Genomic DNA, 25286 nt, shown 5'->3' with positions numbered 1-25286 from the left:
TCCCACGAAGATGTGGGGCAGCTTTGTTGACTCATGAATCAGTTTCAAAGGACAGTCTTACCGTAAAGCTCCTGTCTTTGTTTTTTGTTCCTGGCTTTCTGGTTGGCCTCTAGTTTTACAACAGATGATGGACTCGGACCTGTCATGCAGGAGCTAGAGGTGACCTCTCTGGGGTGTTGGATCCTGTAGTCTTGAGTATGGTCAGTATCATAACTGCCTTCCTCTTCTTCATCGTCTAATGGAGATAGCAAACAATACAGCATTAGGATTCTACTATGAAGCCAGTTTTATAAACTAACATGGCTTCTCAAATCCATCTCTTTACGTCATTACCAGCGAGTATTCACTGGCACTTCATTAGAATTCAATATCCTCTCTTAACTCTTCATAGGAATGATGTATGAAGTGTTTTCCCCTCAGTGCTATTTTATGATGTGAACCCACATGTCACAGAGCTAATGTGCATGTTTTCAAGCAGCTCTTTGACTCATGCTGCTAGTCTCTAGGGCTGTCAAAGCATCTTACAGGCAAATGTCCACAGCTGTGGCCGCACATCTAGCCCAGAACAGCAAACAAGGCGATCGCTGAGGTGTCGAATGTCCACCAAACCCCTGTCCATTACAAAACATGTATCAACACCTATTTAATCAACTCGTTGCCTTCAAAGGGATTAACAAATTGACAAAAGGCCTGCTGGATTTTATAGGGTGTTTTTTTACCCAATGTTTCTGTAATAAAAACGATATCTTAGTAGTTGTTGCTTTATTTTTAACTTGTCAAATGTCCTTTAAGCACTGCAGCCATTGCTTATATATTTTCGGTAGCATTTCTTTTTTCATCTGTTCTATTATACACTTCCATAACTAGCCGATGAGAGGTCCTCAATTGCCTTCAATTGTCTGTGTTTGTGGGAGTGTAGAACCCAGTTGTGTGTGTGTGTGTGTGTGTGTTTACACAGTTAAACTTGCCAACAAAAATGGTCAAGAACAGGAAACCCACCCAGTATTTGTTACTATAAGAGGACAATGTTTTATTCATTTGCTGTGGTTAGTTTAATTTACCATCACAGTATTTGTCTCCTAAGTAGCTCTCAGTAGTCTCTGCCTCACCTTGATCAGAGGAGTCACTTTCTGTAGGGGAGCTCTCCCCCTCTTCCATTGCCTCCTGCCTCTGGCCACGGACATTCCTTGCTCTGGGACGGGAGGAGCCCTGTGTCGGGGTGGTGGATCCCTTTTTACGTCCACGGTGCACTAGTCCAGACCAGATATCTTGGGGGCCACTGTCCACACTGGCTGCTGAAAGAAATTGCAAAAAACAATTACATATCTAGGTTAAGAATGAAAATAAAACACTGCACTGTGCATATTAAAACCAAACGGTATGAGGTACAATCATTACTATTGTCTGGCAGCATCTACCTGTGTCACTTTGTCCCCCAGACTCTCGCCTGAACTCAGGTTTGCTTGAGCCCTGGCTTCTGTGTCCATGCTTGGGGTTGGAGTTGCAAGGCGAAACCTCCTTGTCCCTAGAGCCCGTCCCTGAGAGCATTTTTTTACCCTGGGCTTTCTGTTTGAGCTGAGTCACATCATCGGCCAGCTTGGAGCTGAGAATGCTGTGAAGACTGCTTTTTCTGCAGCCCTGTGCTTTTATCTGCTGCAACAGAGAGAGATGAGAAAGCCAGTTACACTCCTGGTCACAGCAGCTGCAAAAGCATCAGAACGTCAGAGGGAGAAGGCTCTCATTTGTTCACACACAGGGAAGAAAAAGGAACAGTAGAAGCTCCAATGAAAAAGATATTAAGACCGAGAGCAGAGGATTTGACTCCTGAGGGTAGCAACTAATTAGGAATAGTGTGCAACAAAAGAATATATCAAAAGCAAAGAAACAAAGCGAGGTCTCTTTAATTTCATGTTGCATAAAGGGCAAAACGGAGGAGGACAAGGGGATTCTGACCTGTGTGCTGCTGAGGCGCTCAAAGCCTTGACTGGACAGCCTCTTCTTCCTTCTCTGGCTGTCTCCGCCCCCTCCTAGGTCCTCAGGCGACAGGGCAAGCCCCGCCCCAATCGACCTGCCAGTCAAAACAAGGGAGAAGCATTCATTAGAAAAAGAACGGCGGTGGTTTGAAAGAAAAAGAGGGGGTAGGACATCACAGGGGGAAACGGAGTTGAGTCACCTCTCTCTGGGATCTAATAAGTCTCCTTTCTCTGTCTGATGAACAGCATGACAAAAAAGGACATGGAGAGCCCGGTGTCTGAACCATACACTTGAAAAAATTGTGATCTAACAAGGAACCTGGGATTGTTCGAGGGCAGTGTGGCATAAGAAGCCTTAACGCTTCATCTGGGGAGTGTCTGTGCAGCTTGTGAAGCACTGCATTGCTTTGAAAGATGCGCTGAATGGTTGGAAGGCATTGCATTTGTATGCGGCTCTATTGTTCTCAGTGAATATCATAGCTCTCCAGTTGCATTTTCATATCACTGTGGCACACTCTTTCCCCTACGCTGAGCAGCATCACAGGCCAACCACTCCAAATGCCCTTGAATTTTCCCTCTGGAAGCCTGCCCATAGACCACACCGACGTGAGCCAGGCCATGCTCAAACAAACGATTAACTTCCCCTCTCCTAGTGTGCGTGCAGCCGAGGAAATCAGTCACATTTACCGAGTAGGCAGGGTTTAAATGTGAAGTAGATAAATAAAGCGCATTTAACATTTCATGTTTGTTCTTTGTTGCATATTTATACAATTCTGTAACTGCACATTGTTTGGAACCAAATGTGTGTTTAAGTGTTTATCTGAACAATGAATTTAAACTCGTTTAAAATCATAATCAAAAGTGTGTGTCAGCGTGCATCTATAACCAAATGCAGGCGTTTGTCGGGCAGTGGGACTGTCTGCTCACTGAAGGGCGGGAGAGCGTCAGAGGCGTCAGTGAAGTGTGAGTTGTCTGTGAGGCAGATCCCGCCACGGCTTGCCTTCCGCTGCTGACAAACACAATATGACAGAGTCCCTCCCCTCGGTGGGGGGCTGAGCGTACAGTGACTAATTAAACAGAATTGATTAGCAGGGTTTGCTGGATAGCAGCAGTTCTTTCCAGCCTTCCCCCCAATCAAAGCAGCCCCACAAAGGACGCCAGGGCTCTACCACACAGGAGTAACAGGCACCCACAAAAACAAACAATCCCTGCATTAATGCCCATGAGCACACAGATGCATCCATATCTAATTGTGCAGATGCAAAGAATGTGCGAGCAGGGAGGGTTTGGAGTTATCGCTCACTAAAACACACACACACTTCCTGTGGTTCAAGCAAAATAAGTCGGGAGACGCTTAACCGGTGGGCTGTTACCCACTGACCCACTGCCCTCCGTCACAGCACCCAAGCATCAGTATCTTGTAGCGGCATGAGTGGCATGTGCAGTACATGCTTTTACATAACCCTGCCGTGTAAGCAACATGGGGCTAATCAGTCCCCTGTCTGCCTCTCCCTTGTTCAGATGTGTCATGTCATTCTCCTCTGCATTGTACACACACATCAACAAAAGGGTGAACAGCCTGGCTGCCTCCAAAAAAGGTGCCTCTGCTGCGGCTTACTGTATTGTGGTCTGCAAAACACCACACAAACCCCCTGTCGGCCCCCCCACCCTCCCTCCCTCCACTGTACTTTGCTGCAGGGCCCTGGCCCCTTACCCTTTCATTTTGGTGTCATTGTCACCCAGCATCAGTGTCTGTACTCGGATCAGTGCTGGCCTGGCGAGGGGGCAGGGGTGCATGGATGGAAGGAGAGTGGAGGTGACACCGCAAAGGGGCAGCTGGGAACATGGTGGACGGTTGCCCAGAAACCACAGCAAAGAAAGAGGAGGGGGAAGATGGAGAGAGAGGGAATGCTGCGAGGTGACATTTAGTGCTCTAAGCCTTTCAAACCCCTGATGACAAGGCTAATTGAAGCCGCACAGGAAACCTTTATCCTCTAGAACCTTTTGGTTTATCACATCCACCAAATAGCACTAACACCCCTTTTTTTTTAAATAGCTAAAACTCCATCAACCAATTTTTAGAAATAGCAGGGTCCTTTTTCCTTGAATATCATCCTTGCAATCAGTATGGCTTTATCTGTCTTTCTTTTTTTTCTTTTTTGCTCTGCTCACTGTATTCCACTAATTGTTTTTTTCCTTATATGCGCATGTACATAGTATTAGAGCTCTAAATGTCAGCTTATCACTGAGTGCCTGGACTGTCTGACCATCATGTTATCCTTTGGACCCCTGGTGACCCCGCAGGGCGGTTATGGCAGTGGTGTGTCACATTCCTGCTGCTGGGACAGATTACAGGAGAATTCACAGTACTCTAATGACATCCTCTGCCTGTCACTGAGCCCCCCCCCCCCCCCCCAGCAGCCAGCTCCCCCCTACCCTGCCTAGCTAAGCTCAACATGCTCTACAGTCATGCCACATAGGTTGAAGATTAGCTGGGTTGAAGCCTAATGAGACTTGTGAGCAGTCTAGGTATGTGTAGTCCATATATCAAGCACATATAAACATTCTGTACTAGCAGATAAACCCACGAATGACACCTCTGCTGTAATACAATTAACTCCTGTGTTGGTTAGACTAGAAATGGGGACTTCCTTGAATGGTTCAGCTGTGTGTTCTCCTATTTCCTGTTCATGCCAATGAGAGGCAGTCCCTGTACTCCAGAGATACTGAGGGGGTTTTCAGGCAAGATTGGATTATAGCCAGCCAGCGTAGATGGGCTTGTGATACTTACTTGACTTTTCTTTGGCCCTCGGATGAGGACACTGGACCTGAGGTGAGGGTAGGTTTCCGCTTCCTTGGCCGTCCCGGTCCCCGTCTGGCTGGGCTTCGGGGTGTTTCCTCTTTCCTGCTTGCAAACACAGATTTAAACAGTGAGGAAAAGAGAGACAAAGTCTGGGATACAAAAACATATCTTAACTCAAAATGATGGCGCAGCAAATAATTAAGAAAAGGTATCATCTGATACTTGAGGACAGTTGATTTTTTAAAGTTTGTATTACTTTTGAAATCTCTGAATGCAAAGGGCGGGCATTAGTAAGGAGGATTGAGCCACACTCACTGATGATCGTGCTTCCTCTGAAGTTTGGCCAGCTCCTTTTGCTTCTCTTTGTAGCGCCGCTGTAGCTCAGCCAACTTCACACGCATTGCAAGTTCAGGACCGTCCATTGTTTCCATGCTACCTTTGGCCGGGCACACCTGAGGGGCACATCATTTATGGTTATTTTTAATATTAAACACATCCTAAAATCAAAGACATTTCAACTTGATAGGGGCATTCTAATTCAAGGCATTAACACCGGGATCTTACTGGTTCATTGCGAGGTGTCCAGCTGCATTTCCTACGTAAATTGAGGATCCTGCGGGCGGGGAAGTGTTGCCCTGAACCACAAGTACTGCCTTCCTCAGAGCCCATCTCCAGAGCACGGGCAGTGGCCAGGGTAGCAAGGCTCTGGAGGTCAAACATCAGCAGCTCATCTTCTGTAACGGGAACAAAATGATTGTTTGGGTCATATTGTGTCAATCCATGCTTGATTTTAAGAAGAGATATTTGAACAAAGCCTTAAAATGTGCCTAAAGAAGCTAATGTCTAAGTAAAGAAAAGTCAGTGCACATTTGGCATTAAAGATGCCATAAAGATTGTGATATGGCGGATAAATGGTGAGAAAGAAAGAAATTGTGCAATAAACCAGGATGAGGAACCAGGGGCATATTGTTTAAGAGGTTAAATCAATGTGGAGTAACCAGATGCTACTATGTCAAAGACCATCTGGGCCAAGCTCTAACTGTCCACCTATGGAACTGACTGAACTGCCATTATGGACTATGGACTAAGATAAAGGCAGTTGCAGTGTTGTGACAAAGAAAGAATATGACATTTTGTTTGTGGAGTAACACTATCGAGAATCTTTCCATCTATAAATAAAAATACTCATCCTTTCCACTTGTTTTAGTGCTTGTTTTGGTAAAGCCTATTGTTGTGACTTGACATGTGCCACTTCGTTGAGCTGTCAACACTATCGCTTCACAAAGACAACATCAGTGACTCTGGTATCAGTTGATGATACCCTTTTTATAGAACCCTCTTTCGGGAGCAGTTAAATGCATTAGGATGCTGTGGTAAACACAAAACATCCTTTTGCATGAATACAAAAAACACATGGCGCTTTGAAAAACAAGGAAGCTTTTAAAGGCACTTTAAAACAATGGGGTCTAATTAGCCAGGCAATGCTCCAGGGTGCTGAAAACATCGACTGCTTTTGTGATTACACACTAACTTTCAGTAACGTGTGTGGGGGAGAGAGAGCGAAGCCAATTGGTATGTCTCTCTCTTTTTAATGTGCGTATTTGCAATTTTGCGTGTGCGTTTGTGCACTTGTGTGGATCAAACAGCGGCGGAATGGAGAGACAGAGAGACAGCTCCCTGAGGAAAGCTGGAAGGGAAAGAGAGGGAGCGAGAAAGGGAGGTGTGCACCCCTCAGTAGTTGTTCAGCCCTGTCCTCCTGCTTCTACTGCCTCTCCTGAGGCCTGTGCATCGTTAGAACAGCCTTTTAGAAAATAAAAGTGCCTTTTAACACACCAAAGAAGAGAAACGGCAAGCAGGCATGCAGACATCTTCTCTGGGGAGATGTTGCAATCCACCAGAGGCTCTCAAGACCAGCAGGAAGAGAGAAGTATCTGGGAGGGAATGCAGAGCGACGGAGGCTAGGCCTGGGGGGGGGAGTGGGAGTTTGTCTCAGTGGACGCAGAGCAGAATGAGGGTAAACTACGGGAATGAGGTGCATTGTGCTGATAGGATTGTGTTTTTTGTGTGCATTGTTGATGTGTGTTATGTGAGTTAAGGAAGACACACTGTCCCTCACCCTGGCTTTTTCCACTGGTGCGCTTTTGCTGTTGTAGCTCCAGATCTGCCAGCTCACTCAGGAGCTCCATACCGTGGTGGGGGTTGGGCTTTGAGGGGACAACTGACGGGGTGCTATGAGGATACAAGGGGAATGGAGGTACGTCTGTGCAGAAGGCAGCCGCAATCAGCAACTCCAGACTCCAGTAGCAGGGGACCAGAGGCTTTGTGGGCGCTGCGACAGGTTCCTGGTTCGGGCTCGGGGAAATAACTGAGGCAGGGGAAAGAGACACAAAATCCAGTGTGGTGTCATCAGGGGTCATCTTGCTCTTCTGTTCCTGGTCGCTGTCCTCTGCTCCCTCAATGGCCGAGGACTGAGGCCCAGGAGCTGCAGGGGAAGCAGGGTCAAGCTCGATGATGGTGGGCAGCTCTGGCTCCTTCTCTCTGGTCCTGTTGACCTGGCCCTCCTCAATAACCGCCGCATCGTCATCTTCAAAGGTGACGACAACTTCTGGTTGTTCAGGCTCCTCTGTTGAAAGCGGCATTGGACACAAAGCAGCCTCGCACACTGGGCTCTTAGCAGGGGGGCAAACCTGCACTTCTTCCTCAGCGGGCCCCTGCTCCTCCACCTCCTTCTCTCCAGGCACATAGTTGGATGTTCTCACCGCTGCTACGTCTTCCTCCTCCCGCTGTTCCAGAACTCTTTCCTCCTCTGCATTCTGCACTTCCTCCGATGGGAGTGGCCCTGGGAGGGGCCTGACAACCACTTGGCAGTCTAGCTCCTCCCCCAGACTGGAGAGAGACTCGGGAGCATGCTCAGCAGGCTCCACTTGGACTGATTCCAGATCAGCTGGCTCAGCGAGTCGAACATCCTGGGGGGAGGGCCCGCTCCTGTAGCCCATGGAAATTGCAGGGTAGGTGTATCCAGGGGGCAAGTCTATAGAGAGAAGGAAATATAGATAATTAAATCATTAATTGTCAATATAAGAGAAACATTTCTGATATAACTCTCACAAAAATATCTCAGTGACATTATTTCCTAAATTATATTTGGCTGATAAATGGTATGCAAATCAAAAGTCCTTTCACATCAGGGCCTCTCTGAGATTAGTCCCCTGGCTACCTTTTGAGGTGATGAAACCCAGAAAAAGGAAATGCATTCTGCCTTAATCTCCCAGCAGTAAGAAGGGTAGAGGACCACATGCAACGTTGTGTGAGTGGGTTTTTTGAAGTGTGCCAGGCTTTGGTTTATCAGAGCACCTGACACAATTCCTCTGGCGTGCGGCGGCCGTTAGCCAGGCATTAATGATGATGAAGAGAGTGCGGGGCCGGGGGGGGGGGGGGTGGAGGAGAGGTGAGGGCTGCTATTGAGGTGTTTCTCAGTCATTACCGAAGTAACGGTAGTGAAAAGCCCCAGCTCAGCCAGCAGCCATTTTCTGTAGCTTTGAGCTGTTCAGTCAATCAGGGGTTTGCCAACAGAGCCAACCACACATATTACCACAACACCAGCAGAGAAAAAGGATCATTTAAGACAGTAGCAATTCCAATTACCACTGGGTATAATTTACAAAGTAAAACAAATTCCCTACAATTCTTTTTCTCTTTCTGTGTCTGCCATATTTAGTTTTAAATCTCAAACTAAATACAAACGGCATGTTATTTGATGGCTTTTAATGAAGCAATTGCATGCAGTCCATGAGAGGCGGCTTGAAAACGTTTTATTTGCATATACATATGTTTGCTTATTCTCACCAGGCTCCAGACACTGTGGGTAGTCCTGAGGGGGATGTCCCTCTCCTCGCTTGTCCTGGGATTCGGCCCCCTTGGGTATCTGGTGTGGGGCAGGGCTGATGGCAGGCGAGTGAGGGGCCGCTGCGGCAGGGCTGGGAGCAGGGCAGGGTGTAGAGGGAGTGCTTCTGGGATGTGGCCGTAGTGAAGGGGATTGGCAACAAGGGGACAGGTGAGTGGCACAGGCCCCGGGGGGAGGGGTATTCCTCCGAGGTGCGTTATAAGTGTAGGGCTTGGCAGGTTTGGACGTTCTGGGTTCTGAAATGAGTTCCTGTAGTTCCACAGAGGGCTCATCCGGCCCTTTCTGCATCTATGGCATTTGAAAAATTGTTATTTTCATTTTCACATTTACTGAAGGGCCCTACAAATCTAGAAGATCTAAAACATGTGAATTCATATTTTGGCACTGTAATTACCAATTGCTTGCAATATTGACATTTAAAGCTACTTGCTCTGCTGCCTATATTCAGTGATTTACTCAATCCCTGTTACAAAGTCAGCAAATCCCAAAACATTTTAGGTGAGTTAAAAAATAGGCTGTAGTCATGTGAGAGAGTGAGGCTGACTCACTCACTCTGCTTGAGACTTGCTATCTTTTATATGTGTGTATATATAGATACAAATATACTGAAATTGTAATGTTTCTTGCATTCTTTGACTTATAATCACCTGTGAGTTTTGAGTGGCATGATGTTGGATGTCGATGCCATGCGCAGCCCCATGCTGCTGCTGCTGCTGGGTTTGAGACTGTGGTTGTGGTTGCTGCGACTGGTGGCTCTGGTGCTGATGTTGATGCTGATGCTGGAGCTGTTGGTGCTGTTGGAGAGCGTACAGCTCCTGTTGCCGTAGAAACTGGGATCGGGAGTACACAGCAGGATGCTGCATGTGGGAGGGTGGGCCCCGGGCGCCATACACAGGGGGCCACAGCCCTGGCTGCTCCATCACATCTAATGAGAAAAAGGAGGAGGATTGTAACGGAGGGGGCTACCTTAGAACAAAAAGACACGCACGTGCATACACACTTAGGCAACCTTTTTCCTTTGGATTCAACACAACATTGTGATATTCATATCCTTATCCTGTCATTATCTACCTCCTACGCACCCATTTGTAAGACAGTGAAATCATTATGGATCATTTAAAAAAATCATTGTATTCACATTTTATAGCAACCACAAATGTGTTCAGAAAAAATATTTTTGACTTCGCAGAACAACATCTCCCCAGGCAGCAGCAATCCCACACTCTCCCCCGCTCTAAACAGAAAGCTGTCTCTTAAGAACTGTCTTGAGAATTTGCTGGAATGGCGAAAAAAAAAAAGTCATGACAATGATGAAATGTGAACAGATGAGGTTGGCTGTAGTTTGATCAGAGGTCAAAATACTGGACTGGAAATGTTTGTCTCGCCGGAGCATTCAGTGTGGACTTTCCATCCAAAACTCTGACCTGTCCAGCAACATTAGCTGAAAAGGGTCTGTGAAAGGGCCCAGCAGGAAGCTCAGTTCCCATGTCTGTGTAGATAACCTACTCATGTTGTGGCTTCAAGGACCAGTACAGCTTGGTGTGGGTGTTGTGCTATGACAGAGGTCCAATTTCCGAAGAAGTGGGTCTACACTGAAGTAACCCCAAAAACCTGTTCACCTTTGACTCGTCCCTTAACCCTTTTCTCAAAGACACACCAAAAATACCTTAGATACGTTTTGTAGAAGAACTAACCCTCTTGGCTAAAACTCCTGGTGAGCACAAAGGGAAACTTACTATCCAGGATTGTGAGCTAATTATATGTCACAGCCTGCTCACTGAATCTTTCCCGCACTTTCACACTTCCCCTTTCTGTGACGTGGTACTCAGTGTGTGCATGTGTGTGGGGTTGCTCTGGATGAGTACTCTAAACCAATGAAAGCCCTATTCCTGCTGGGCTGAGCAGGTGGTGCGCAGGAAATGTTTGAATTGTGGTGTGTGTGTGTCTCTCTGAATGGGCCCCTTAAAGGGAAGTTCATCAGCAGTCTTCACAGGGAGGGATCCTGTGAAGACTGCTGATGAACTAACAACAGTTCTGTTAATGTTAACGTTCATGTGCGAGGCTGTACATGCATACACATTCAAAGTTCTTCAAAAGTAAGCTAGGGTATACAGAGGAGAAAGCAAAGTTATGCATACCCAGGTGATGCGTCGCAGGATGGTTGGAAGGCTCAGAGGGCAGGACCACCAGCTGGGCAGAGGGGTCCTGAGGCAGAGGCAGGACTGGCTGCAGAGGGCCTGACATGGCTGTAGAGAAACCTGGGGGTAGATTCTGGTGCAGTGCTGAATGACCTATTCATGGTTTATAGAAAGCATGTCAGGTTAGATGTATATACCCACCACATAGTGGTACTGGGTAAATCACTGTTACAAATATACAACGACCAACTACCAATCATAATCACTTCATTATAAAATCAATTCTAATCCTGACCGTGAACAATTAAAAACGTGCTTAGATTTAAATATGTTCTCTCTTCAGGTAATGTAATATTTCAGCAGCTGTATTATGCACCACTTTCAAATGACACATAGCTCTGCAGGCACTAAAGCCAACTCAAAATGTTCTGCTGAGCAAGAATAATTGACCTGTAGGTCATCAGAGCGTATAAACACCTTTGTTTTTTAACTCTTCCATAAATGGTTAAAACAGGACAAGACTGCCTTATTTACATGATCTGCAACACTGTAAAAAGTCACACTGTTGGAATAATCTTAATTTCTTAAGTACTCAATATTATTTTACCATAAGAGTGTCCTGTCATCCAGAGGGATGGGCTTCCAGTTCTTGGCATCCAGTGATGGTGAACAGAATGTGCAGCAGGATCTCCTAATTGGCCAGGCTGGAGGGAAGTCCCTCCTGGGACCATGAGATGAGAGGTGAGGTCTCCATGACAGCTGTTGGAGGGGTGGATTCTTGCAAATTCCACCCTTTCCTTATTATCCCTGGCATTAGGTTGAGACAAAAACAGAAAAATACAAATGAAGGTTTCTGAAAATAATGTATTCAACATGCTTTGGGCAAAGGCTTTTCTTTAGCTTACCTGATATATGCATCTCTCTCTCTATCCAAGCAATTCAAACCCAACTGTTCCCCACTCATCCTTTTCCTCTCCTCTTCGGTGGGATCTGAGGGATACATGGGGCGGGGCGGTCCTGCAAGAGAAGTATTAGCTTAACCATTAGCTTTCACCTGGTAAGGATATGTTCCCAAGTCTCTCACCATTTCTCAAAACACTAATATGACTCCCAAGATACATAGTGACAGAGTGCTGAGGGTTCATATTAGTTTGGCTCAGTATTCCTTGCATCTGTTTATTAGGCAGTGACTTATACTCCTTACCTTTGACTGAGGGATGTACCCTGCCCTGTCGGCTGTTTGGATGACCGTCTGCGGATCGACATGGTGGCTCCCTTTGTCTGGCCACAGCCACTGCAATTCCCACTGGTGGTTGCCGCACCTCGCTTTCCCCATGTCCTGTGTCTCCAATATCCCGGCCTCGCCCGCTGTAATCAGAGCGCTCGTTGTCATTGGCTGGGCCCTTTCTGGAAGGTAGAGTTTGTTTGTTGCCCTGCATGGCACAGCTCCCCCCAGCAGCAGCTGATTTGAGGCTTCCAAGGCCCCCAAATGGGCTTTTTTGGGAGAGAAGCAGTGGCTGTTGCTGGTTGCTATACTTAAGTAAGCTTTTCATGGCACTGCTCTCCCCCTGAGTTTGGCCCTGGGGCTCAGGTTGCTGCTCAGGTTGCTGCTCAGGTTGCTGCTCAGGTTGCTGCTCAGGTTGCTGCTGCGGCTGCTGCTGCGGCTGCTGCTGCGGCTGCTGCTGCGGTGGTGGCGGCTGCTGCTGCGGTGGTGGCTGCTGCTGCTGCGGTGGTGGCTGCTGCTGCGGTGGTGGCTGCTGCTGCTGCGGTGGTGGCTGCTGCTGTTGCTGACTGAGGGGAGGGGCAGGGGGAGGCTGGGGAGGTGGCATTCCTGGCTGTTGTTGTTGTTGCTGTTGTTGCTGCTGCTGGGAGTGTTGCCCACTAGTCACCCCTAACTCTATGTAAGACTTCCCCTGCTCCTCAGGTTGGGACATGTGTTGGATAGTTCTCATGGCCCATGGTGGCACTGGGGGCTGCTGGTGGTGATGCTGCCCACTGTTGTTGCTGTAGCCATAAGGAGACATGTCCATCTTTCTTTTAAGTTCCTGACTAGTACCCTGGTTCAACTCTGCAGGAGAAGGAGCATCTGGCGCAGGTCGGCCATGCTGCTGGTGGCGTATCCTGGCTACTTTTTGACCATCTCTCTGTAAGGTGCAGCCAACTCCAGGACCTGGGCCATGGGCTGCCCCAGCTCCACTATGTTGGACTATGCTTTTACTTCCCAGCGGGGAGGAGTTTGGTTGGGGTCCTGGATGGGAACAGTCTCTGTAAGGAGAAGTGTTGACAGAATGTGGGACTGAGTGTCCAGCCTTTGGCCCCTGGGACAGCGAGGGTCTGAACACATCCATGTCCACAACACTGTTGACACACTCAGCACTGCGTGATCGTACAACCTGGTGCTGCTGTTGGTGATGTGGAGGCTGTTGTAGTTGGGGAGGTTGAGGAAGCTGTGAAGGCTGAAGATGTTGATGGTGGGCCTGCATCCAATCCGGAGCCTTCTCTGTCTTTCTGTATGTGTGCTGCTGTTGTTGTTGCTGTTGCTGTTGTTGTTGTTGTTGTTGTTGTTGTTGCTGTTGTTGCTGTTGTTGCTGTTGCTGCTGCTGTTGTTGTTGTTTTCTGTGCCAACTACTATGGTGCCCACTGCCTCCATTCTTTTCTACAACCTTATCCTTGGCATTGCCGCCACCAACCACACTAACCACACCAACCACACCGTGGCATTCAGGGTTACCATGCTGGAATGGACCACTGGATTTGTCCCCCAGGCCTGCCACTGATGGCACAAATGTAGGCCCTGTGACTTTAGGTTCTCGCCCCACATTGGCTGGCCCCCTGTCATGTGAGGCAGGGTTGGCTAAAGGAGCCGGAGGGGGCGGGCAGAAAAAGTCTGGGTGATGGTGTGCGTGGTGGGAATGATGTGGGTGGTGTGGGTGGCTGGGATGGAGCTGAAGGCAGTGGAAGCCCCCTGGGTGTGGATGTGTATGGGGGTGAGCATGAGGATGTTGATGGGGGTGTGCACCTCCCGCAGCAGAACCCATGTGTAAGGTTGGGGGTACTGAGTAGGAAAGCGTGTGGTGGAGCTGTGCCTGACTCCTTTCCAGACAGTCTGAAGGTTGTTCACTGATCCTCATCTCCCCACTTATCCCCTCCTTGCCACAGCGACCATTACTACTGGGAACCATATGTATGCCCTGGCTACTCCCCCCACCTCCCATAGCCACAAGGACTGTGCCCTCCCCCCCACAGCTGGGCATTGGGGGCTTAGCCCCTGCTCCAGCTCCTGCATCTCCGTTTTGCATCTTTCCATTGTGCAAGCAGGCACTGAGGGGCTTGCCCATACTCTGAGGGTGTTCCTTACTGTACTCCATTGTGAGAGATGCCTTATGCCTCTCCAGGGCCCGACTGTTGACCTCCTCCAGAGGCAGTGGGTGCTGTGGATAGTGTGGGTGTTGCTGATGGGAGAGGGAATGGTGGTGGTGTGTGGGCTGGGGCGGCTGGTGGCTGTGGTGCTGTTGCTGTTGCTGTTGCTGCTGTTGTTGTCTCTCCTTTGCCTCCTGTTTGCTACTGGTCCTCTCCTTGTCCTTAGCAGGTACAACTCCTCTCTCCACAGACCCCTCTTTGAGGCCCTTATGGAGACCTGCCCCTACCCCTGGATCTCTGTCTCTGCTGCAGGACCCCTGAGAGTGTCCTGATCCTGCCCTGGACATAGGTGGCAGACTGTGATTGGTTGAGATGAGGGGTGGCTGGGACGGGAGACCTCGCAGATAAAAGTTCTCTGAGAAGAAGGAAGGCAAGACAGTGGAGACGAATGCATTAGTCAAGAAAGGAAAAGGCAATGACAGAATTAGATAGTTCAGCTCTCATGATAGTGTCCCTAGGCATCCTTATATAAATATTCCACATCAAATTACACCATACTATGTTGTTTGAATTGGATTTAGATGTCTTATTTCTGTCTGATTACATTTTAATCATCGCCTGCCTCACCTTTTTGCGTGTCATAGAAACGATGCTGACCGTAGAGAACTCCGCTGTTGGCATGGTGATCCAAGTGGCTCATGGGAAGAAACGTGTGGGCCATACTCCCTGAGAATCGAGGATACCCTGGAGCTGTTGAAACGGATAGCAGAGAGAGGGGAGAATTGATAAGACAGGACAATAACCTCCAAGATGCAGTTATCCAGACTAACCCAGCATAATCCTTCAGGTCCAATGCAGCTGGTGGTGTTCATACGCAAATAAGTACTGGCTCTGCTTGTCATGTTTGCCTTTCCTGCCTGAGTTAAGAATGCAAACAATACAAGACAAGATTGGAGATTGCTGTACGAAATTTGTCTTTGGAATATATGGCTCGTTCTTTATCTCTTTTTCAGAGCTGGCACTGGCACCTCTTTCCATCTGGATGGAGCGATAAGGACGGATTTGAAGCTTGTGTTTACAATGAAGAGAGAGCTGGGGGGGGGGGGCTGACCTTTACTGACCTACATCAGGGGTAAAAGGTCATTTCAATGTTGGGCCCTTAAGCCAGTACACCTGGGCTTATTGCATCAAGCCCATCAGGAGGAGATTTACACCACAACCAAACACAAAACTCCTTTTGCAATGGGACATTCAAAAACACAAAAGACTTTGAAGGGCGAGGAGAGAGAAAACATGGATTGAGATGAAAGCCTATCGCTGTATTAGACAAAGAATCACTATGACAACCCACTTACACAATTGGGTAACTAAAACATCTAAACAAATACATGTGAATTTAATCAGCCCATCTCTACTTATGTATAATTAATTATTTAACACAATTGCTCTTAATTAAGTACTCAAAAATTCACTTGATCAAATATTTTGCTGAACATTGCAGTGCATATTCTTTACTGAATACCTTATGTAATGTAATACGCATGAATAAACCTGTGTGCTACCCATATACTTGTGGATACGAAAAGCCTACAGAGATATTAATGAAGAATGAGGAAAATAACCTATATGCACTTTCACCATGAGTGAAAGAGTATTAGGGCAAAAAGAAAAGCGAAGGAGAAAAATACAGACGGAGAGATGAGACCAGAGACATGAAGCGTCTGTTTGTGCTTATTTTCAGACAGTATGTCTACGTTCCACCAGCACCACATTAAACCATCTCAGTGACCTCTGAGTCATCTAAAGAAGCTCAGGTGTGTCACATCTCTTTTTCCTTCATTTTGCACCTGCCTCACCCTCCAGCCTCAGTTTCAAACAACTCGCATGCATAGTGAAGGAAGGAGGAGGCGGGGGGTAAAGGGAGGAAAACATAGCTGTACAAGCTAAATGAAAGACAGACATATTTGTGTTGGCAAGCGTGCGGCCTGATCCAGGATACGCAGATGCAGTTCATTTGGCTGTGTGTGTGCGCAGCGCCGTGGTTTTAACAGGAGCTCTGGGTGTTGAATGTCTCACTTTCTGCCGGTGGAACAATGGGCCCGGTGCTGTGAGCTGGCTCTTGGGAGGAGGAGTGTTGTGGTGGGCTTAATGACCTCGTCTCATAGCGGCCTCCGCATGCTCCCATCTTAATTAATGAAATGCACAGAGATGGCAAACAGTCCTGCAATAACACAGGAGGTGCTGCTTTCTGAGGAGGGCAATGAGGTGATAATTACATGCCCTCACCTTTTTCCCTGTTTTTCTTTCTTCAACCTATTTTCTATCTCTCCCCTTTTGTCTGTCTCTTTCTTGATTGTCTTGCTTTTTTAATGAGTAATAAGCACACACATGTATGCCAATTCATCTACAGTGCGAAAGGGGGAATCCTTTGTTTAAGAAATAAATGTTTCTCTGATTTTGGGAGAGAGAAATAGCAGAGAGCTGTTTGGTAGTCTTTATCCAAGCTGGGAGAGGGGCTTTTTTTCTGCGGCAGCATGTTGTTTGTGAGCGTGACGATTGACGGCGTAATCCCTTTTCACAGCGTGGTCTGGCTGTGCCCGATAATGCCAGCCCGCTCAGTTTCAGCATGCCCTCCATTGGGGCGGCAAGAGGGGGACTGCTGGGCACGGCAGAGCCCATTCAGCCATTAATCTGGGCAGGACAAGGGGAGCTGCTGCTGCTGCTACTGCTTCTGCAGGCGACGTGAGCAGGGTCTTAGTGCAGTCTGCTGACTGCACAGCAGCCTTGCTCTCTCTCCCTTCACACACACACACACACACACACACACACACACACACACACACACACACACACACACACACACACACACACACACACACACACCACACACACACACACACACACACACACACACACACACACACACACACACACACACACACACACACACACACACACACACACACACACACACACACACACACACACACACACACACACACACACACACACACACACACACGAGTCAGCATCGGCAAGTGAATGACAGAAGGGAGTTCACAGCGCTTGCCCTCTTTTCCACGGGCGGAGCAGGGGCGAGCGGCAGAACAAACAGAGCTGCATCCCAGGGAGGGATTTCTAGAAGTTCTGAAGGTATTTCTCACAGCATGGTGGGTTGAGAGAAGCAGACTGACATGAAGGACAAAGAAGGGGGTTGGATATAGAACAGCACCTAGAGGCAGTGGAGAATTAAGCGTGCTGAATAAGAGGCAGACGACAGAGTGTTTAGTTCCGCTCTCCCTTCCTCACACTAGCCCATACTTTCTCATGTGGGTTTCTTCATTTGCTAAAAGGCAAAATAACATAAGCCCGAAGTGTAAATTGTCAGCACGAAAATGGCTGTAACATTTTCGAGACAGGACAGAGAGAGAGAGAGCATGGCAGAAGAGGACCAAGAGGAGAGGAGGAGCAGGCTGAGCTGCCTGTCAGGTCCGCTAATTGAGAAAAAGTGACAGAACCATCAAGACGCTGAACGGGAGGAGGAGGGGTTTGGTGGAGGAGGGGCAGTGCTGTGGTGGATCTTTTCAGGTTTGACTAATTGAAAGGAAGGGATGCAGGCTGGCATGAGAGAGAGCTAGAGAAAGATAGAGAGAGTGTGCCAGAGAGGGAATGAAAGAGGCAGGAGTATGGAAAATAAGCGATGGGGGTGCATCTTAAATCCCACAAAAGAAAAAGGCTTGCAACTGCTCACAGAAGGAAAGATGGACAACTGAAGATAGGCTTGGAAAGGCGTATCAAACAGAAGTGGATTAGACAGGTGTGCGCAGGCAATTGTGTGTGTGTTCATGCTTGTGTGTGTCTATGTGTTGACAGAGATATGAGGCTGCAATTGTTTTTGGCATAACGTAATAAGTCATTTGGATTGCAGCCAGCTGGCCTCAGGCCTTCGAGGAGCCTGCAGGTTTTTTTTCCTTTAGTCCATTTTTATTTTTTTTTATTTTTCCACTCAGTTGATTCAGGGGGGGGTTGTTCATTGTTTATTTAACTGCTCCAAACATGAAAATAAATCTTCCAAAAGCTCAGAGGACAAAATCCGTTTTACCAGGTGTTATGAAAAACATTTTACATTACATTTATTCAAATGCTCACCACAGTTGTTATTTTTCTCTGCTGTGTTCCTCCACCCACAATCATATACTGCCACCGCTTTCTCCCTCTCAAACTCTGTGCCAATGAGTCCATGTCTCCACTCAGCAGATAAACAACAGTGTGTAGCACACACAATGTCAATCTAAAGAGAGAGACTAAAAACACAGAACTATTTTAATCTGTGCTACTCTTTGACATCATGAAAGCCTTGTGATTTTGGTCTTTTCACCTTCTATAAATATCCCGACATTTGTAAGACAGAGTACTGTAGACCTTATTTTTCCCAACACAATAAATCTTTAAACATAAGTCAACACAGGACTTTTCTGTCCCACAGTCACTCTCTTTGCCAAAAATATCTGGATCCAGAGGTCCAACACTGTTATTGGGGATGTTATTTATAGGTGTGTTTAATGTTTAATTTAAAGGTTTGTTGCTTATGCTCCCAATGTGGTCTGTAGGCATGATTTAACTGGCCCTCTTTATAATATTCAGACCATGTCCAAACCAATGTCTGCGCTGATGTGGATTACGTTGAAAACACTTATTTTTCTCTCTGATGTTGCCTTCTAATGCCAGAATAAAAATGTAATTAATTAGAATTCACTATTTAGTATTATTATTAGCAGAAGTATTAGTTGTTATCGTTTTTATTATTATTATTATCTTCCCGAAGGAGCTATTGTTTAGAGGCTTATTTTTCTGTCAGTCAGCAGAATATCTCAAAGAACTAGTCAACAGATGTCTAATGTAGTGGAAATTCAGGCAAACAATCTTGTGATTATTTGTTGGTTCAAATCCAGATTACATTTCATTTTCAAGAAAACATTTCTTGAACATTTGTTGCTTTTTTCTCATGCACTCAATGGAATAAACCCATAAGCCGCATGTGTGAATGTTGTTGCAGATCTACCTCCAAATGATGTCTACACCTTTTGTACTGTATCATTAAAAGCAAACATTCAGATAGGATTGTACCCTGGTGTTTTTTTATCACATTTTATCTGACTTCCACCATAATTCTATTTTAAAAGCTTGCTATTGATATTCGTATAGAGAAACTAAGCATTTGTTCTTAAGACACTTACCTAATGTAGACGTATATTTTATGATTATGACATTAAGTGAATGGATGCTGAGTGGCTAATGAGATCCTTGTTATGTATTGCTCGATACGTGGTAGATGTTACCTGTTTAATCTGTGGCAAACGTGTTGGAAGAGTAGCAGAGACAAAGGCATTCTGCACCATGACAGGTATATGCCTGAGACATGAGGATCATACAGTAATCTTTGAATACAAATTCGAGCTGCTATGCTTGGATTTGCATGCAAACAGCCACTTTAAAAACACACTGCTCACAAAAAACATTCTGAGAATATCTTTAAGGTGACACACACACACACACACACACACACACACACACACACACACACACACACACACACACACACACACACACACACACACACACACACACACACACACACACACACACACACACACACACACACACACACACACACACACACACACACACACACACACACACACACACACACACACACACACACACACACACACACACACACACACACACACACGAGCCAGTGCCTGCTCTGCTGCTGCTGGGGTTCTGCTGACACCCGGAGAGAGGAGGCGAGAGTCTGGGTAATTGTGCCGCTCATTTTGATGACTTGCTTTTTATGCAAAACAGGAAAAAGACAATATGCAATTATCTTGAGGAGGGAACAGCTGAATGTGGTTGATGAACAGTCTGGATTCAATCATGCTCTTAGTGCGTTATATGCAATTAAACTGCAATAGAGATAATGGCCTCCATTGCCAACTGAGTAATAATCCCAGTCATAATCACCTCCATTACTTTTATTAGGCTTGGCATTATCATCATCACTCTTATTAATATTATTCTACTTTTCCACAAGAACAAAAATCTTTGACAATGAAACCCTGAAACTATAAGGTAAAAGGAACACTAATGCTTACAAAATTAGTTTTGAGGGAAATTGTCTCCGACTGAGCCGAAGGTAGTTCATATCTCATTCAAATGTAATTGCCCCGTCTCTATGTTTATTTGAAAAGGTCTAGAGTTTCAGCTATTCTCACCACTGTAGCAGCTGTCCACTGACACAACCCCTAGTCAGGATATAAGAGTGAGGTGGGTGTGTGGGGGGGGGGGGGGGGCATGCAATGGCTTAACAGACAAAAAAAACTGCATCTCAGCTGTATGTGCCCAATCAGCCCCAAACCAACATCAGGCAACTGGGGCGACGCTGATCAGTGACCACAAATAACAAATACAACCCACTGGCGTTCCCCCATGGAGTAACAGCTGGGCTATTCTTAGAAAATAAATACAAGAGGGCTGAAATAGCAAGAGTCCAACAACTTCTACCAGTGTGGTTCACTAGATGGCATTGGGCTGCCATTACATCTTGTAATTAGCAAAAGATTATAAACGTGTTAATCTAACAGTGACAGATGTGCAGTCTCAGAAAAGAAGACCTTGCATTAATAGATCAGTGGGTGGCAATGAAAAGGTCCTACATTTATCTGTCACTCTTAGCATTAACATTTCAAAAATACCCCAACAGATTAATCTCTCTCTACGTTATCCTTGTCTGACTTCTTGGCTGTATCTAAAAAGAAGTGTGACGTGTTGAACTGAGTGTGTGTTTATATTTTCTGTGTGTGTGTGAGGGTTTTGTAATCCTAAGCATCGCTTGGGAACTACCCTATTAAGCTGTGATGGAGACACCAGCTGAAAGCTCTGCAATCACTGCAACTTTTTATTAGCCCGCGTTGGCGCGTGCTGCTTCAGAGAGTCTTGAGTGACATTCCTGCTGACGTGAATTGAATACCGCTAGATTCCTTGGCTGAACTATTGACCCTGTGTCCCCACCCAGAAACCATGGTACTTTACTCCGGACCTATTTTGGTTTTCAAATAAAAAGGGATGGAGCCTGGCTCTTGCTGGATGATTACAAGCCTTGCTTTTGTGGAAACCGGTAACACTGCCTACAAATACACAATATCAGAGTAACAATACACCCTGTGAAGCTCTGTCCCCAATACTGCCAGGACATGCATATATGTGGTCAGACCAGGGCCATGTGTTTGTGTACATGTGTGATTTGAGGTACCTTCATGCGAATGGGGAAACCATATTGGCGAGGCACTGGAGTGAGGTCCGCCCCGGAAGGAAGGTGAGGAGGGCGAGGAGGGCGGCCGGGAAGGGTGAGACGGGTGGGAAGGGGGGGTACCCAGACTACTGGCCAGAAAGGTCCCCATGAAGGAGGCGGAGGAATTTCCCATCAATCCACTGCCTGCGTACCCAAAGGGAAAAAAGGTAGGAGAGAAAACATGGTTAGAATTAGAGGAGTGCAAAGTGGCCATGAGTGTGACCATAAAAAAAAACAACAGATCTAAAAGGATGGAGCCCACTGGAATCACAAAGCCAGGCCGATTTGGTCGTGGAGAGCTTGAATGAGTGTGTGTGTGTGTGTGTGGGGAGAGAAAAAGTGTGAGACTCTCCTCCCCCTCACTGACAGCCCGGGCCTCTCCCCTCGTTTTCTCTCCTCTCACACCGCCTCTCCCCATGGGCAGACAGAGGTCTCATCTCACAGCTGAGTACACACTTTCTCAGGCTCTCTCCCTCTCGCTCTCACACACTTTTGCTCCCGCTCCCCAGTGTCCCTTTCTCAATTTCTCTCCCTCCCTCCATTATCTTATGCTCTCTATCTCTCACTTTCATGCCCTCAATCTCTCTTATTGCTCTGCTCCATTTCACCTCCTCTCTGTCTCTCCGCTCTTCCTTTCTCGCTGCATGACTCTGAGAATCCCGTACTTTCTTCTTTGTTTCCATTTTGGCGTTTTACTCCTTATTCTTCTCCCTCTGCTTTATCACAGTGGCCCTTTCCTCTCCTCTCTTCTCTTTCCCTCCACTGTCCCATAACGATGAGCAAAAACACACAATGCGCATGCCTCTTCCCAACCCTCCTTTTCTTTTCTATCCCTCCCTCTCTCCTGCTTTCTTTCTGACACATAGCATTTCTTTGCTTTGTTCTTTACCATAATGATGGCACCAGCAGAGCAATCTGTCCCTGGCTGGCTGAACTGTGTGTTTAACAAGACTATGATGAGTAATTGACCATTCGTAGCAACGCCCGTGTGACTGGGGGCTGATTGTCTATTATGCATTGCTGGGCAATCTGGAGAAAACACACTGATTAACCACTGCTTAAATTACATTCCCATTACGCGCCCGCCAGTGCACTTGAGAGAGGGGTCTAGGTGCCCGACTCTTTGCACATTCATTTCCCCCAAGTCACACTGCCGTGAAGTCTCATGCATATGTATGGTGCCTGGATGAGAGCACACAGGCTCATACTTGCACAAACTCACACATTGGTGTATCATACATTGTGCACACGGGACTGGCTATGAAAACGTTGGGGGAGAGCAACATGGTTACAATTAATTATCAACCATTATGACGAGCTGATCTAACAAGGAACACGGTGTGGTTTGATTTCCTTTAAGCATGAATCAGTTCAAACATGAATCGATCTTTTTTTCTGGGAGTGTGAGAACAATTGCAAGGAAGTCTAAGTCAGCCAAGCGGTGAGCGAGCGCATCCTCTGAGCAGACAGCAGGAATAAACCCATCAGTCTTGAGCTGGCTCCTGCACCGATGGCTTGTGGCTCATGGGCCAGAGCACAGGAGCATTCAAATACCACGAGTGCACACACACACACACAATTCACACATAGAAATAGGCAGACACACCTCGAAACAGGTGGAAATCCCCCACAATCCCCAACCATATTCTTCCTCAGAAACCACCTTAAAACCAACCGTGTGTGTGTGTGTGTGTGTGTGTGTGTGTGTGTGTGTGTGTGTGTGTGTGTGTGTGTGTGTGTGTGTGTGTGTGTGTGTGTGTGTGTGTGTGTGTGTGTGTGTGTGTGTGTGTGTGTGTGTGTGTGTGTGTGTGTGTGTGTGTGTGTGTGTTTGTGTGTGTGTGTGTGTGTGTGTGTGTGTGTGTGTGTGTGTGCGCGCGCTACTAAATAGCACCAACATTAAGCATCAAGACCAGCACACCTACCTAAACATTACACATTTGTATCCCAATTTGGGATCAATAAAGTATATATTATCTTATCCCTATTCACCATACATCATTTAAGTGCTATCCATTTAGGTTCTTTATTTGAGTAATAGATTGTTCCGTACAACAGCACAAACATGCTTTGAAAACTGTTTTTATGACTCAACCTTTTGAGTCAAAGTACACAGAATGTATTTTAGATACCATGCTAGGGAAACAACAAAATACTTCCTCTACTTAAAATATCTCCAGGAGGCAACCACGTCAAAATGGGTGCCATAGCAACATCGTACATGCTGCAGGGATGTAGCCTGATGACAGTATCCATGCTTTTCTCCTTTTCAGACCCCATTGCCTCTTCCTTCTCTGCTGCCACCCCCTATCACCCCTGACCCTGCAGAGCGCTCCTGGCAGAGCTCTGTGGATGGGCAGTAGGGAGTGGATTATTGCCAGTATGCTCGCCAGGCACCCATCCAGACCCCATCATCCAGACACCCAGGGCTCCTCTATGCCACCGCCCACAACATTGCACACTTCTCTGCCCTCTCTTTCTGCCAGTCGCCCCCAGGAACCCCAGCTTTCCTCGGTGCCTGCGGCTCACATAAATCAGCTAATCCTCCTGCATTATTAACAGCCTCGCCCCAGAGAGAGAGAAGGGGTGAGAGAGACAATGAGAGTGACATGAGAGAGGCCATGAAGCCCCTCTTTACACACCAAGAGAGGAGAGATCCTCTGCCAGAAGGACATGGGGAGGAGAGTTACAATACATAAAAAGGGAATGTCATGATGTAAGGCAAGGGGATCTTTGAAATGCAAACTGATGTTCGGGGAGAAAGGCATTGAAGAAAAACCTTAGGAGGGTCTCAGATCAACTCATACAACGCCAGGAGACCGCTCAGTGATCCAGGTTGGCCATAGACTCTGACCGTGTCTACTGGGAGAAGGGCAATCGCCCAATCTCATCTAGTACAAAATAATAATGCAGTAGCCTTCACCTCTGTCACATTGGCTCTTGCTGACTCCACAGTCTGTCACTCATTAAATGACCCCTCCCTCTGTGCTCTGTCTATTGTTTGCCACCTGCTGAGAAGTAAACTGTGCATGATGCGCAAAAATGCTTTTCCCTTACAATTTTCTTAAGCGTTTTCATACCACTGTGAAATCTAAGGACATGTGCAACACTCACACTGTTTTAATATGATGACCTCCCTAAACCCATTTAAAGCTTAATGAATCAAGAGGTGTTGGTGAGAAAAAACACAGGTTATTAAAGAGGGCTGGTCTGCCTCGGTGTAGGGGCAGTTTCAGTTTAGGTGCCAACCAAAGCAGTGCGGAACAAGTGGAGCAAAGCTCTGAGGCATGACAGCACCGGGGCTGGACTCACCATAACTGTTTGTTTAGCAGCTTATTAAATGGTGACATTGATGCCACTACCACACCAGCTCCTTGTAAAAGTTGGGTTTCTTAAGTGGGGCCAGCAGTGCACTCGTATGGTCTCTTAAGGAAATCGGGTCATGTGCATCCTAATCAGTGCCGATCCCTGACAGCAATGAAGATTAATCCTGTTAAAGAATTAAAGGAGAGCGGAGCATTGGGATGGGTAACCCCACCTTCCTCACCCTGACACCGTCACTAGCACAGTTGTGTTTAAATTGGTTCAAATGTACAAACACTAAAACAAACAAATAAATATCCCAGAACCTCTGGAGGTGGAGGTGTTAAGTGCTACTCCACCCACGCTCCAGTGTGGAAGTGTAGGGTGAAGGAGTCCAGTTTGTGCACAACAACCAAAACACACATGCACAAATGGTAATGTGGGCCGAGGCACAGGC

General features: G+C 46.8%; 1 protein-coding gene across 1 annotated transcript in view; it reads right to left on the bottom strand.

Moving 5' to 3' along the window:
* Nucleotides 1-25286, bottom strand: part of LOC117492754 (BAH and coiled-coil domain-containing protein 1) — a 60819-nt gene that overhangs the window by 9034 nt on the left and 26499 nt on the right. The window contains exons 3-19 of the mRNA XM_034143135.1: nucleotides 21491-21673; nucleotides 14806-14928; nucleotides 12590-14593; nucleotides 12023-12418; nucleotides 11724-11835; nucleotides 11426-11625; nucleotides 10819-10971; nucleotides 9328-9605; nucleotides 8623-8968; nucleotides 6893-7807; nucleotides 5341-5510; nucleotides 5092-5228; nucleotides 4765-4878; nucleotides 1954-2068; nucleotides 1419-1653; nucleotides 1110-1295; nucleotides 62-235 (exon numbers count right to left, since the gene is read on the bottom strand). Coding sequence (XP_033999026.1) covers nucleotides 62-235; nucleotides 1110-1295; nucleotides 1419-1653; nucleotides 1954-2068; nucleotides 4765-4878; nucleotides 5092-5228; nucleotides 5341-5510; nucleotides 6893-7807; nucleotides 8623-8968; nucleotides 9328-9605; nucleotides 10819-10971; nucleotides 11426-11625; nucleotides 11724-11835; nucleotides 12023-12418; nucleotides 12590-14593; nucleotides 14806-14928; nucleotides 21491-21673 — 5841 coding nt within the window. The remainder of the gene's footprint in view (nucleotides 1-61; nucleotides 236-1109; nucleotides 1296-1418; nucleotides 1654-1953; nucleotides 2069-4764; nucleotides 4879-5091; nucleotides 5229-5340; nucleotides 5511-6892; nucleotides 7808-8622; nucleotides 8969-9327; nucleotides 9606-10818; nucleotides 10972-11425; nucleotides 11626-11723; nucleotides 11836-12022; nucleotides 12419-12589; nucleotides 14594-14805; nucleotides 14929-21490; nucleotides 21674-25286) is intronic.

The sequence above is a fragment of the Trematomus bernacchii genome, unplaced genomic scaffold (assembly GCF_902827165.1).
Source record: "Trematomus bernacchii unplaced genomic scaffold, fTreBer1.1, whole genome shotgun sequence".
In the NCBI taxonomy this organism is placed as follows: domain Eukaryota; kingdom Metazoa; phylum Chordata; class Actinopteri; order Perciformes; family Nototheniidae; genus Trematomus; species Trematomus bernacchii.
This window is presented reverse-complemented; position numbering and strand designations above follow the sequence as displayed.